The 15269-nt window shown below is 41.2% G+C and overlaps 2 protein-coding genes across 6 annotated transcripts in view; both read left to right on the top strand.

Moving 5' to 3' along the window:
• Positions 1-888: 888 nt before the first annotated feature.
• Positions 889-15269, top strand: part of POC1B (POC1 centriolar protein B) — a 58277-nt gene continuing 43896 nt past the window's right edge. For 2 of the 5 annotated variants that reach the window (XM_075496798.1, XM_075496827.1), the window contains exons 1-8: positions 927-1067; positions 1369-1453; positions 10334-10505; positions 11290-11469; positions 12761-12868; positions 13761-13876; positions 14263-14396; positions 15155-15223. In XM_075496798.1, coding sequence (XP_075352913.1) covers positions 1053-1067; positions 1369-1453; positions 10334-10505; positions 11290-11469; positions 12761-12868; positions 13761-13876; positions 14263-14396; positions 15155-15223 — 879 coding nt within the window. In that variant the 5' untranslated portion in view covers positions 927-1052. Of the gene's footprint in view, positions 1068-1368; positions 1454-1562; positions 1682-10333; positions 10506-11289; positions 11470-12760; positions 12869-13760; positions 13877-14262; positions 14397-15154; positions 15224-15269 lie in introns of those variants that run through there. The other 3 variants (XM_075496808.1, XM_075496788.1, XM_075496818.1) reach the window with 2 other exon arrangements.
• Positions 1375-4018, top strand: GALNT4 (polypeptide N-acetylgalactosaminyltransferase 4). Its single transcript, XM_075496776.1, has 2 exons — positions 1375-1453; positions 1891-4018. Exon 2 carries the CDS (start codon positions 1913-1915, stop codon positions 3662-3664), a length of 1752 nt encoding a protein of 583 aa, XP_075352891.1. The 5' UTR covers positions 1375-1453; positions 1891-1912; the 3' UTR covers positions 3665-4018.

Below are 15269 nucleotides of genomic sequence, written 5' to 3'. Positions count from 1 at the left end.
TTGTTTTTTCTTTTTTTTTTTTTTTTTAAAGGTAGCTGTACTTTTTTAAAGCATTAAAGGACCGTTTAAAGACAACTCTATGACACAAACACGAGCGCTGACTTGGAAATCTAGAACGTATCGACAGGCTAAGAAACAAGTGTAAAAAAGACAGAGGCCAAACTACCTAAGGTGGCTTAATACAAAAATCAGTCCGAGGTGTTAAACAGAGCTATCCTGCAGCAATTTGTAAGTCACAAAATCGAGGTAACATGGGCCAGATCTTCCACCAGCTTTGAAGATTTTGCTTCTTCAGGTTTGCTTTCAGCTAACCTGAACGAAAAGGCCCTCAAGAACAGGCAAGCGAATGCACGCTCCGCCTGCAGCCCGGCGGGGGGCAGCGCCTCAGGCCCCCGGGGCTCCCCGCGGCCCGGGGCTCCTCGCAGACGGAACACCGACGGTGCAGCGCAGAGCGCCGCGCTGCCGCCTGGCTTGAGACCCAGCCTAACGCTGGGAGTTCCCTCACAGGCTGGTGGGAAAACCTGTAGTTGGCGTTTGGGTTTTTTTTTTCAAATAATAAGCCCCAGGCCGAGTTTCCCACCTCCGGTCCCGCCTGCTCCAGCACCCACCGCACCGCGGCCCCTCGGCGGTAGCTCAGCCCCTCCCGACCAAAAGCCGCTGGGTCCCAACGAAGGGACAAACGCGGAGACAAGAGACTACAATCTGCCCGGCCCGACCGGGGAGGCCGCGGAGCGCCCGGCCCGGGCCCGGGCCAGGAACAGCCGGACGCGGCCGAGGAGGCGCCGCCTGCTCCCGCGGTAGCCAGGCAACGCGAGGGGCGGTGCGGCTCTAACGCCTTTAAGAGGGAGCCGAGCACCTACACCACCGATAGGCGGCCCTGCGGCCCCGCCCCGCGCAGGGCGGCCGGCGAATGGGCGGATCGAAAGACGTAGTGTTGGCGCCGCGGATGAATTCGGGGCTCGGCCGGCCGCGCCTGGAGCGCGGGGGGTTTGACGGGCCGCCGCACCGCTCTGGCAGCTGCCGTTGCCGGGGCGCCCCGCTCCGCCCCGCCCATGGCCTCCGCGCTGGTAAGGGCTCGGCCCCGGCCCCGGGAAGCCAGGGCGGCGCTCCGGCGGGCAGGCGAGCTGCGGCTGCCGGCCTGCGAACGGGCACAGCCGCCGGCTGGTGTCGCCCGGTGCCGAGGGCTGCGCGGCTACAGCCGGTGCGGCCGCCGCACCCGCCGGTGAGAGCGCTCAGGGTGCAGGGACCGCTCGCCGCCGTGCTTCCGCCGCGTGCGGAACGTTAACGGCTCCTGGGGGGGGTGGGGGGCGGCGGGCGGGAAGGATGCCGCCCCCACCCAGAGCCTGACGGTGCGCACCTCTCCCCCAGGAGGACCCCGTCTTGATCCGGACTTTCCGAGGCCACAGAGCGGCGGTGACGGGCGTCGCCTTCAACGCGGACGCCGCGGGGCTGGGTGAGTGCGGGGGACCGGCGGCGGGGCCGGGCGCCGTTTGCTTTCCGGGCGGGGCGGCTCGCTCCCTACCTCCTTCTCCGGCAGCCGCCGGGCGCGGAGGCGGGGCGGGCTCCCGCGCCGGCCGGGCGGGCCGAGGAGTCTCTGCCCCTTCCTTAAGCGACAACTTTTTGAGCAAACCACAAGGCGGGGGGAGGGGTTTGTCCCGCGGCGAGAGAGGAGGAGGAGGAAGTAAGTGAGGGGAGCGCCGAGGCCGGAGGGGAGGGGGGCTGCTCGGTGCCTCCACTGCTGTCCCCCTGGAAACCTCTGGGCCGCCACGGAGGGACTGGCTGCAAACTCGGCCGGCGGCCCGAGCTCGAAGCTGGGAGTGCCTGCAGCCCCCGCCGTCCTGGGGGCGTGGGGGGGAGCCCGCAGTGGTTCACGGAGCTCCTCTCTGCTAGGGGCTGCTTTTAATCGCCTACGATGAGGATCCGTCTGGCGAGAAGATGGACGTGGGTCCGCAAAAGCTGCGTGTTTCTTGGTTTCTTGATGATCGCTTACTTTGTGGTCGAGCTGTCGGTTTCTTCCTTCGGTGCCTCCCTCGCTGGGGAGAGCATCACCAAAGGGAAATGGGAGAGGCGCTTTTCTGACAGAGCAGAAGAAGCTGTGGATTTGGCTCGTCCAGTTTATGACAAATCCCCGCCTGATCCTTATGCCCCGGGAGAATGGGGTAAGCCCTCTCGCCTGCAGCTGAGTCCTGATGAAAAGAAACAGGAAGAAGAACTGATTGAGAAGTATGCAATTAATATTTATTTGAGTGATAAAATCTCTCTTCACCGGCACATTGAAGATAATAGACTGAGTGGCTGTAAAACTAAATCTTACAACTACAGAAGGCTGCCCACGACATCTGTTATAATCGCTTTTTACAACGAAGCCTGGTCAACGTTGCTGCGGACGATACATAGTGTTCTTGAAACATCACCTTCAGTGCTTCTAAAAGAAATTATACTGGTGGATGACTTGAGCGATAAAGTGTATTTGAAGGCTGAACTTGAAAAATACATAAGCAGTCTGAAAAGAGTTCGTTTGATAAGAACCAACAAACGAGAAGGATTGGTTCGTGCACGCTTAATTGGCGCTACCTTTGCTACTGGTGATGTCCTCACATTTCTAGACTGTCACTGTGAATGTGTCTCCGGCTGGCTGGAACCACTACTTGAGAGGATTGCCGAGAACGAGACTGTTATTGTTTGTCCTGTCATTGACACCATTGACTGGAAAACATTTGAATACTACATGCAAACGTCAGAGCCCATGATTGGGGGGTTTGACTGGCGGCTGACATTCCAGTGGCACTCGGTGCCAAAACATGAACGTCTCAGGCGCAAATCTGAAACCGATCCGATCAGATCCCCAACTATGGCTGGTGGCTTGTTTGCTGTCAGCAAGAAGTATTTTGAGTACCTGGGTACCTACGATACAGGAATGGATGTTTGGGGAGGGGAAAACTTAGAATTATCATTTAGGGTTTGGCAGTGTGGAGGCATGTTGGAAATTCATCCATGCTCCCATGTAGGCCATGTGTTTCCAAAGCGTGCGCCCTATGCTAGACCAAATTTCCTTCAGAACACGGCACGTGCTGCTGAGGTGTGGATGGATGAGTACAAAGAGCACTTTTACAACAGAAATCCTTCGGCAAGAAAAGAAAATTATGGAGATATTTCTGAAAGAAAGATACTAAGAGAGCGTTTGAAATGCAAGAGTTTTAACTGGTATTTAAAAAACATATTTTCTGAGTTGCATGTACCAGAAGATCGTGCTGGCTGGCATGGTGCTATCCGCAGCGCAGGAATAGCTTCAGAATGCCTTGACTATGTCTTACCAGAACATAATCCTACTGGGGCTCACCTTTCTCTCTTCGGATGTCACGGTCAGGGAGGCAATCAATTTTTTGAATACACATCAAACAAGGAGATTAGATTTAACTCTGTAACTGAGCTATGTGCTGAAGTCCCTGAGAATGAAGACTTCATAGGTATGAGGAGCTGCCCAAAAGATGGATCTCCTATCCCAGAAATTATTATATGGCATTTCAAAGAAGATGGGACTATTTATCATCCTCATTCAGGAAAGTGCCTTACTGCTTATCGTACAACTGAGGGGCGTGCTGATGTGCAAATGAGAACTTGTAATGCTGCAGATAAAAATCAGATTTGGAAATTTGAGAAATAATCACTGCTGGTAGTACGAATCAGATGGACTGTGATCTCCAAGGTTTTTACATGCGTGAGCAGATAGCGATGTTTGATTGTATATCTTGGAATGTCTTCACGTGCCTATGTAGTGGTGTAGAAACTATAACTGCTGTGGTGAACTGTATGGAAAGCAAAAGCAAATACTAGGGTTTAGTTTCTAAAATGTTGAATACAGATCTAATGCCTTTTATTTTTGTAAAATTTTGATCCGTTATTTTCTTACTTTGGTCTGTCTTGATTATGGTAAAACAAAGGCTTTTGAGTGGGCTGAGGAGGGATTTTTTTTTTTTCTTAAAAAAAATGTACACATTAAACGTGCAAGATAATTTTACATGAAAGTAAAGAATTTTTACTTACAGAAGTAGAAGTTAAGGTTCTTGCAGTGGAGTTAACTGGCCTATGTTGCAGGTACATTATAACATATGTATCCAACAGCCTAAGTAATGCTCAGTAGCATGTGATTGAACTGACATTGATGTGGTAAGTTGAACCTTAAGCGTTGTAGTATTCTGCAGTTTTTTGGGAACTTATGTGCTCTTAAGGGCTTCAGGGTGACAACTAGCTATATTACATTGAAGAAAAGGAAGGTTTTCTAGTAGATGGGCTTTGGCACTGTTTTGCAGTCTTGTGCCTATTCTGGAAAACTTCCCTCATGAGGGTGAGTCAGGAGCTCTCATGCGTTTAGAGAAGAATGTGGTAGCAATGGAACCAAGGACGTGCTGGTGGTACCACAAATGGGAAGAAATAGGGATAGCTACAAGTAAGAATTCTGTTTAAAGGTAATGGAGAAGGAAAGAAAGCACAGAATTGCATTAGCTACTGCTGTTTCTTAGCTATATATTTAATACTTACGTTGCCTCTGTGTAAGCTTTTGCATGTTAAGCCTGGCATCCTAGGGGCACATAGCTTATGTGACTATACCATGTATCTGGTTTGGTTTTTTTTTGGTGTGTCAGCGGGGTAGAAGGAGACAGAGGAAAACTTGGGCTGTTTTATTTTGCATCATGTATGCCAGCTGTTGCCAAAAGACATCAGCCCTAGGTAGAGTTTTGAAATAATACAGCATATGCTGCCTCTTCCTAGTCGCAATAGTATCATGGGAGACCTTGGGTAAGGTTGGGAAGCTGGAGTTCCTGAAGTGAAGGAAGCTGAAAAGACAAAGGGCAGCTTGGAGGAAACCAAGATTTGTTGGTTAGGTGGTTCACAGAACAACTTATTTAGAATGTTTTCTGTATCCTTTTATGCTGAGTTTTGAAGAATATCGATTCCTGAATCATGTCACTAATCTGTTTTGAGTGTGATTATAGACAGTAGATGTGATAGATATATTGTGTACTTGAAAAAAAATCTGTGATAGTATATGTGTTTTTAGCTTTATATGATTTAAGTTGAACACTTATGATGTTTCAAGCATTCCAGCTTTTTGAATACTTTCACTGAAGTGGTAAATGTTCTTCAGTAGCCACAGTGTAGTAATTTTTGACATGGGGCTGGTAGGTAGGAATTTGAGCTAGTGAGCAATAAGAATCTGGATACTTGAGGAATGTAGCAGATGTGCATTCGCTGCAGGTGTTAGTAGGTAGAAGGTTTAAAAGGGAGCAAGTGAGACCTGAAATAAGTGAAGATTTGCCAAAAATAAAGCAAGAGTAAATTAAGACATATTCTTGAATCTTAGTGGTTTTAAAGAGTTGAGAGGTTTGGGTGAAAGCAGGCAAAGATAGAACGGGAACAGAAGAAGAAAATTTGGAGCTGTGGATGTAGTGTTGAATCATGCTAAAAATGCTTGCCACTGTGTGGCATGGGTTGGTTTAAGTCTTTAACTTATTTTTAGGAGGTTACTTGCAATTTGATTTTTTTTTTTTTTTTTTCTTTTGGCTTTTTTTCCCTAAGCTGGTGGGGTTTTCTTGGTGTTTGGTGGGGGGTTTTTTGTTTGTTTGGGGTTTTTTTTTTTTTTTTTAAAAAAGGGAACTTCTTTACTATATAAGGGAGACATTCCTGAAAAATTCCATTCCACTTTGCAGCAAGGAATTCTTTTATGGACCTACAAGTTATAAACCATTTATCAAATTTAAAAGGCAGCCAGTCATTATGTACTGGGGCAATAAATTATACAAAGTATGTGCTTTTGTGAAAAGCTTGCTGTAAACTGTTACATTCAATAGAAATGACAGGAAAAAGGCCTGAGTTCTCCTACATGGCAGAGCATAAGTTGTATGTGCAATGCATGTTTCCTCAGATGAAAGTAATTAAATGGTTTGAATATAGACTATGCAACTTTTATACAATTAACTTTTTTAGGACTTGGCAAAAACTAAATTTCATATAAAGAACTACCTTCATGTTAAAACTGACAAAGTGTTCCTTATCTATTTAAGCAATAAGTCTAAGTGAATCTGCCTCTTAAAGTTTGCAAAGTTATTCTCTCTGTATGTATCTGAACCCTTCTTCCTTCTCACTACCACCTCCCATTCTATTTTTGTGGTTATTTAAAAATGAAAAGGGAAAAAAAGCAAGAGTAAATAGCCTGGCTCTAAAATAAATAAAAATAAATTTGTTACCAATGGGAATAAAAAAGCTTGGGGGGGGTGGCTAGAGAAGGAGAGAGAAAGAGAGAAGAAAAACCCTTGCTATTTCAAGTTCCACTAGTTGTGAACTGTGTTGCAGCAATTCTACAGAAATACTCCAATCCAGTTGTTTTTCAGTGTGTACAGATTTCTGGAAAATCTGAAACTCTGAAGGATTTTCTATTCTGTTAGACTTTGAAAGTTTCAGGAGCACTTGTATATATTTTAAACTACTGATTTTAAGTGACTTTAAAGAAACTGAATGTAAACTTAACACTGAATAAATGTGGGAGGGCCTTGGGTTTTCCTTTGAAAAAATAAAATCCAGAATGATAACTAAATGTTGGCTAGTGTGCTGACTCTTTTCAATTCTCTTCCACTTGTGTAAGTACATACAGTATACAGTAAAAACCATGATGAACTTGAACTTCATGGGAGCTATTAAAAGTTCCTCATAACTTATCCACTGCACTTAGGATCCCAGATCAGCTCCCTTGACAGAGCTTTAATTAATAACTGTTTTCCTCCAAGTAAGAAATCTTGTGAATCACCGTTAAATATGTTTGTATTGTGACATTGCACCCTCTCACACTGAGATTTGTAGGGTTCCTGTAAAGTGTGTGGGTTTTTGGTGGTCGGTGGTGTTTTAGCATTCACACGTACATCATGTGCACAGCCCTGTAGTCCATCTGACCTGTAATTCTTGCACTGGGTGAGTTAATTATATTGAGGATGCTTCGGTATTTGGCGCAAAAACGGTGACCAAGGGGTACATCGAGCTGTTACAGCCTGGCTGAGTATGTTTTTTCTGATCTTTTGCACAACTTTCTTATAGCCACTACTGTGGTATTGTGGGAAATGGGAGTGTAATGGTAATTTAATGGTAATTCCATATTGTGGCAACTTGTGTCTTTGTATATACATGTGTATATATGAAAATATATACCATCAATATTCACAACTTATAAACTGATCTTGGTTTCATTGCAAATACTATAAATTTTTTTGTGGCATATGTGAAGCCCAGATATCTGTTTAGAGAACTGCAGCAAAGTGGTGTGTAAACTTGGCCATTGCATAAGGTCACGTCTTTATTCTTTGATGTTAAACTCTGTTATGACTCATCACCAGAAAAGCAAATTACCTAGAGCTGTGTCAGCTATATTTGGGTGCGTACAGAAAGCACTAATGTTTAAAAAAAAAAAAAAGGCACTGAGGTTATAAACTGGACCAAGTTGCATATTTGCGTCAGCTCAGTGTGAATTTTCACCTTTCTTTCTAGTTATATTTTGCAGTTGATCAAATATTTTCATTACTACAGCAAGGACAAATTTTGTCTTTCGCCTCTAAACAAGGTTCTGGTTATGTCATGTTTTCTCTGAGGAGCATGTGCAACAGACCTGTTTGTGATACGGCCCATCTTAAAACTTGTTCTGAACCTTCTGTGTTTCTTTTGTTTCAGTTCCAATACTTTAAATTAGCCTTGGAGATCTGTTGTGGACCACTTACTGGTGGTCTGGTAATTGAGAGTCAGACTGTAGGGTGCTGGCATACTTAGCAAGTGCTGACAGAACGTAACAACTGGGTCTGGTCTGCATTGTTGTAGGACCCCATGTGTAATCTATCCTGGAAGGTCCTTGCTCCCCTCCTTTTGAACACTTAAATGCATAAACATGAACTTGAGGGGAGAAAAATGCATAAAAGGATAAAGAAGCAATTCTTAAGATACTATGCTTGAGTAAATTGGAGAAGCAGTGTTATAAAGTAAGCAAAATCCCTTAAAATGAAATAAAAAGAAAATCAGAGAAGTTTATTTGATAATAGTAAATTATACGGTAGATTTTTAATGTATAAAACTGTTTTTAATATTAGTATTGATAATGGAAATTATTGCTGGCAACACTGTTACTCTATAGACTCTTGTATTTAGGGCCTGTGGTTAGCTAAGATAAAATGTTTACCATAGAGCAAAATGCTTAGGTGTTAGCCATATACACCAAAGCTGATTTCAGCCTGCTTGAATAGGGAATAGCCTGGCTTGGCTGAGCCTTGTAAATGGTAGAGGAACCTGGTTTCCTTGGCAGGATAGGCACCAAAGTTGAATGTAGAATCAGAGTTTTGGCTTAGTTTCCTTTTCTGGGTTTATGCCTCTCACATACTGTTCAAATGTTAGACTTGCATCAGCCTGTGTGCCTTAGGAAAATAATTCTGCAACAGGTCTCTCAGTTACTCCCCCTTTCCTGTGCAGGTCCTGAACCTCTGCCCTCTACCGCCCCCGGGGTGGTGTCAGCTGGGCTGGAACTGCAGTATCAGAGATAATAATAGCCTTTGAGTGTCATGGTAATGAGCAGGTGGCTTCAAGAGAGAAACCTACCTCAGGATGGAGAGAGGATGCTGTGTGAGTGTAGGCAACAGGGAGTCCAGAGGGAGAGCAAGGAAGACGCATGTGGATGTCCCAGGGAAAGGAGAACTTCAGGTCACTGCTTGTGTCTCATTAACCTTGGGATAATCCATCTGTGAGAGAGTGAGCTACAAGAAACCAGGCTTTGAATTTATTGTATTGTTGTCTTTTAAAATATTTCCTTCAGCTTTTAGAACTGAAAGTGAAGAGGGCTGGTATTACATGGCCTTTGTTGCAGTTCATAAGGCACCTCTTGGTGTTTCACAGGTAATTGGCAGTTTGTGCATTATTTGTTTTAGAAACCATCAATCTGGTCTGTTCCATGTTTCCATCATGATGCCTTCAAATTTTGTTTTGGTTTACTTTCACTTTTTCCTTTCTGTTTTATGGCACTCCAGGTCACATTTTTCTGAATCAAAGGGAAAAAGGAAATCATTTGAATACAATTAGAAAGAGCCTGCTGTAAAATAGAAAAGTTGGAAAAGTTGGAGGGGGGGAAAATATCCTGTGCTTCTGCGTCAAATTTAGGCCTATTGATATGGGCATAGGGATAGTCTGGTCCCACATCTCTTACCAGAAGCTAGTCTTGTGGGAGTAAAAATAATATCTCTGTGCGAAATCCCTAAGGAGAGTTCAATATCTAATATTTTGTTTGAGGCTTGCCTTGATACATGTGCTAATAAACAGACTTCATACCTTTGTGCTATGTTGGTGCCTGAAAGAGGTTGGGAAGGGAAGAGCCATCCTTTCCATGTCCTCTTCAACTTCCAGGAGGTCCCTGTTCTTCCTCTCCCTCCCTTTCTGTACTAGGTGTAGGAATTTTATAATTGAGGGGTAGGAGTGTGAATCCCTTGTTTTTATTTATGACCTGCATGCTAGCACTTGGTAGACATGAAGATAATAGGGGTGTAGGAATATCACACTTGTCAGTTTAATTCAACTGCTCATTGCTTTTGCTGCTTCTAGCTTCCTGAAAATGATCAAGCTCTCTGGTAAAAGCTGTGTCTGCCTTCTCAAATGTAGATAGTATGGTCCACCTGTAAAGTGACTGCAAAAAAAAAAGTTCACCTCTCTATGATCAGACCGACAACTTCACACTGTGTTTTGAACTAGGCAAATGTTAGTATTAAAAAACTGGTACTTAAATAGGATTACAGAATTATCATATATGGATATTCACTTTAGTGTAGATATCTGAAGTGGTAGAAATAATATCTTGAGTTTAAGTTGGCCTGTCTTTTCAGACTTAAACACTTGATGCTTGAAACAAATTCCATCTCGGAGATCAAAGTGAGATCACTGAAGAATTTGTCTCTTGTTCTTGGTATTTGGTAATGTCAAATCTGGATTTGTACTTAATGACACGTGCATGAGGTTTGGCTTTGGATTTTTTGTTCTGTATCTGTAAAGTACTTGTAAGCCAGTTAGCTTAATAGGTGGGAGACCTACCTGTTACAAATTATCCTTTGCTCCTCCCAGTGTTTTGATGTCCTTCTAAAAGCCTGGTGTTGGCATTGCTGGCTGCCAGGCTTCTGCTCAGGCCAAGTATCCGTTAAAACCCAGTAACTAATCCCTCCCCCTAATACCCAGTTAAGTTCACTGGTGAATACAAATCCATAGTCATTAGCTCTGATTTTTCTAATAACTGTGAGCGGACTCAATATCTTTTATTTCTTGCCAGCTACCTCCTCTTTGGATAGGTTTCTTATGGTGTGGAAGCTGAAGACACAATGCAGAGCTTACAAATTTGTAGGCCACGCGGAAGCAGTGACCAGTGTACAGTTCTCGCCAGATGGGCAGCTACTTGCTTCAGCTTCTCAAGATCGTACGGTCAGACTATGGATTCCTTGCATGTGAGTATAACCAGGCAATGCTGGCTATGTGTTTCATTAATGTGCAATGTGAATACTGGAGTCTTTACCCAAGAAAAGTTTCTCTTTCCTTCCTACATCCCTGACTGGGTTTTGACAGAAACAGAGATTGGGAGCACAAGCAACACAGTTCTTTACTGTGTTACTTTGTTCTTTACTGAATATTCTGTAGTTTCCTAAGAAAAATACAGTAATTCAGAGGTGGTAATTTCACGTGTGTAGGACTATGCTTGGAAATATTTCTCTGGCTTAAAGGATATATTTCTTTTAGTAAGGATTGCATGGCTGCACTTCATTTTGGGGAGACAAGTGATGAAGGAAACAACAAAAAAGAATTTTTGGAAAAAAATTTGTTGAATTGACTTGTCTTTTTAGACTGTTCTCAAGTAGTAGTGATTACGAGCTATTCGGAATGATCTTAGAAAGACTGATGTTACTTTAACTCTTAAGCATTTTGTAGATTACTGTATCAAAAGATATAACAAATTCCCTTTCAAATACTGTATGGAGGCTAATGCTGCTAGTTAATTGCACTGTTTTGTAGAATTGGTCATATTAAATACAATTACTTTAAAGTCTTATTCTAATATTTAATATACAAATAAGGCCAAAAATATTGGCAACACTAAGATTTAGCCTGTATACGTTGCTTTTTCACTTGGATAAGATTCCAAATATGTTAATGTTGAGTTTTATGGGGTTTTAAATTCTTTCAGTTTAATATAATTGTGTTTTGTGTTTTGTTTGGTTTTTTTTTTCTCCCTAGTCATGGAGAATCATCAGTACTGAAAGGTCATACAGCATCTGTTCGTAGCGTGAGTTTCTCGCACGATGGCCACTTTCTAGTTTCAGCATCCAATGATAAATCAATAAAAATATGGAGTGTTCGCCATCAGCGCCTTTCGTTTTCCCTATTCCAACACACTCATTGGGTTCGCTGTGCCAAGTAAGTGCTGTTTTTATTTTCTTTGTAAAGAAGCAGAACTCCTAACAAAGGGTTTTTATTTCTCAGGGCAGAACTAAGAGAAGCAAAATCTGTGAATGATAAATGATGATCTGTCACTAATAATAAAATTTTATTAAATCAATCTTATACACACACATGTTTTATATAAATCTCCTAGTTGAAGTCTGAAAGCTTGCTCTGTGTTAATATGTGTACATATTAAATCTGTTGCTGGGTGTTAATTCTTCTATTTTAAAGGACAAATAAGGTTGTCTATTTATTTTCAGTCAGTATCCTCTCTGTTTCCCCAGTCCTGTATGTTTTTGTGCTGTATTAACTTATTTCACAGCATTCACTTGCTTCCAGATTTATTATGCACGGTAGGGGTTTTCTCAACTATTCTTGGAACAGTAGTGGCATAAAAGAATGGTCATGAGTCAAAATAAGTTAAGCTTACGTAACTGGAAAAGGTGAAAGAAATATCATTTGTACTGCAAGTTAAGATTTGCGCTCTATTTAAAGGCAGGGCAGCTCTTCAAAGACAAGAAAAGATTGTTCTTTGATTTTTTTTTTTCTTTTTTTTCCTTTCCTCCATATTAATGGAAAATCTGCAGCTAAGAGTCCTGATTTAAACCTCTTGAGAAAGAAATTTAACACTGGTGAAGTGCAGAGCCCTACAAAGTTCCAAAGTATCTGATCATTGAAAAGAAAAATAAAGGCTCTAGGAAATCGTGTGTGAAAGTTCTTGAACAGTGTTCTAATGTCCTCTTGCAGTTGCTCAATACAAGAAATAATAATGATTGGTGAAATTACAGACAAATCAATTTTCCTGTTTAAAAACCTAGTCTGCTAGTCTAGGAATAACCATGAATGTTTTGCTGACAGTTTGTAAGTCTAGAGAGAACTCCTAGGAGAGTATGTATGTAGGTTAAAATTTAACGTGAGGTTCTACTGTGTCCTCTTTGCCTATAGTTTTCTATAATAATCTCTTTGGCATCTGAAGTGACAACCTGAGGCTGCTGTTACCTTCCCCACCCCCCCTTTCTCTTGCTTATGGCTCTGTTTTTAATTGTAGTTGATTGTGAAATGGAGGGGGGAGGAGTGGGAGGGGGGAGAAGCTTTTCTTTTCAGTTTTATTACTCCATGAAAAATACGAGAAATTCAAATGTCCTTTGTTACACACTTTCACTCCAAACAGGCTTTCTTGGTTCTGGTGTGTTGCTACTTATGTGTCTAATGCTAATCTAGGTAGAATCAGTTGTTTAGTAATGTATACACTTGTGTGTTCCAGGTTTTCACCTGATGGAAGGCTAATAGCATCTTGCAGTGAGGATAAATCTGTTAAGATCTGGGATACGAGAAATAAAACTTGTATTGATAGCTTCTTAGATTATGGAGGGTAAGTGTTACTAGAAAAAAGGAGAAATGTAAATGTGTCATTTTAATGAGATTAAATTAATGTTTTGTGGTATTAACATCTATATATGTTATATCTGAAAATAGATCAAACTTCTACCACCCATGTAAACTAAAATAATTCATTTCACATTTTTCTAAAGAGGTTAACTGCCTGCACTTATCTAGCTGTTTTCCAACAGTCAAGAAATAAGCCAGAGAGAAGTGAGATTGTTCTTGGATTTTTGAACGCTTTCACGTTTTTCCTCTGTTTTGATAACACTATTTGATATTGGATGCTTCAACAAGAAGATAGGTTTAAGAATGCTCCACTTGTTGATGAAAACAGTATTCTGTTAGCTTCAGTGACCTGCCTTATTTAGGTTTAGAAAATAACTTGCTTTTACTTATCTGCAGTTTTCTTAAACATCTGGGAACCAGACTTTTAATTAGAAATGCAATGGAATATTAATCTTGTATATGTGCTTTGCTAATTTCATGGCTGCCATCTCTATCCTTTTTCTGAGCTAAAAGGTTGTAATAGCTAGATATCCTGTTCTTAAACAAAATTATTTTACTTGCTGTTTACAAATGCTTTGCAGCACTTTCTTCTAGGAACCTTGTATTTCAACACAAACAGTGAAGGTTTGAGTCAGGACAATTATACTATCTTCTTAAATCAGACTGTATAATCTGGCTTTTGTTATCTTGCACATCTTCTTCTCTTATGCTTATTTCAGTTGCTTGAAATACCTTATTTGAGTTTCCATACATGTAGATTCCACACAAGTTTGTGGCAACTCGGTGTCAATATTGAGTTTATAAATACATATATATACATACCCAAATATTTCTATGGAAACATCTAATCATTCTATTTTCATTAATATATTTAGATTTGCAAATTTTGTGGATTTCAACCCAAGTGGTACGTGTATAGCTTCTGCAGGTTCCAATCACACGGTGAAACTGTGGGATATTCGAATGAACAAGCTACTGCAGCATTACAAAGGTAAACACAATGTAGCTTGTTGTATTTTCTTTAGAATGGAGCTCTTTGCAATGTAATGTGATTTATTTAGACTATATGATTTCATTCCTTACTGGGCAAAGTGGACAAACAGGTCATATTGGCATTTTGTAAGTAATCGTTTTGTAGTCTAGCAACCCTAAAAATCCAGTCTGAATCTTGATTATTCCTTCGCAATGCTTCTCTTAATTTTTAGAACACAACTAAGCAAATACTTTGGAGAGTCTGCTATGCCCCAGCACTTTGGTTGTTTTTCCCTTAAATGAAGTAGGCTGTTTTTTGGGAAGTAGAAAAGGGTGAAGAAATAAAGTGTACATTTTCTGTTAGTAGGTATCTGCAGTCTTTGAATATTGTCTTCTGTAAATTAGTTCACAGAGCAGGGGTTAATTGTGTATCATTCCATCCTTCTGGTAACTATCTCATCACTGCTTCTACTGATGGTACCCTTAAGATTTTGGACCTCTTAGAAGGAAGACTTATTTACACTCTTCATGGACACAAGGTATACACAATAATCCTATCTAAATGGAGATCTTAACAGAATATTCAATATCTTTTAAAAGGGAAAGTAATTTATGCTGTTGTGTTTTGTATCTTGCAACTTGCAGATAAACGTTAGTGGACAGCAAAGTGTTGTATTAATACACCTTGTCACAAGTGCATAAAGAAAGGCATCAATTTTACCTATGACCATGCAGTTAATCTGTCAATATTGTAGGCATGCTTAATGTTAAGTAATAGATCATGTTCTGAATTAATAATTCACTCTCTTGATTGTCAAAATCAATTATTTGGCATATTAGTCTTTTTGTCTATTGAAAAACAGTCCTTTCTAAGGAGGGGGAAGCTTATGGAAGATAACTTTTGTGAAGAATGGCAGACATTTTCTCCTTTTCCTCTTAATGCAGAACAAATCCTACTTTTGATAATGAATCACTCAAATGCAGTCTTGAGTAATGTAACATATACTTGATAATTTTTCATTTCAGAGTTAAAGCATAAAATCTAACGAAAATGCCACTATTTTCCTAGTATTGATTGTAGTAATTGTAATGCAGCGTCTTACAAAGATGTGCAATATTAACTCTTCAATCAAGTTGTTCTGCAAAAATTTCACTACAGTTAAATTGTTCCTTATTTTATTAAAATTGAAAAATCTATTTATGTTAGATAACAGCATAAGTGGTTTTCTCTTTGCATTAAAATACCATGATTACAGTAATAGTGTAATTTTACTGCATGCTAATTTTTTTCTTTCAGGGACCTGTACTTTCTGTGGCTTTTTCAAAAGGTGGTGAAAAATTTGCCTCAGGTGGAGCAGATACTCAGGTTTGTTTTATTGCATCTTTAAATTAAATGTCTTAATGTTTGTTAC

The sequence above is a fragment of the Mycteria americana genome, chromosome 1 (assembly GCF_035582795.1).
Source record: "Mycteria americana isolate JAX WOST 10 ecotype Jacksonville Zoo and Gardens chromosome 1, USCA_MyAme_1.0, whole genome shotgun sequence".
NCBI lineage: Eukaryota > Metazoa > Chordata > Aves > Ciconiiformes > Ciconiidae > Mycteria > Mycteria americana.
Note: the sequence above shows the minus strand (reverse complement) of the source record. Positions and strands in the feature narration are given on the sequence as shown.

Excerpts from the sequence above, each read along its gene's own strand:
- GALNT4 (XM_075496776.1), top strand. The coding sequence starts at position 1,913 with ATGAGGATCCGTCTGGCGAGAAGATGGACGTGGGTCCGCAAAAGCTGC.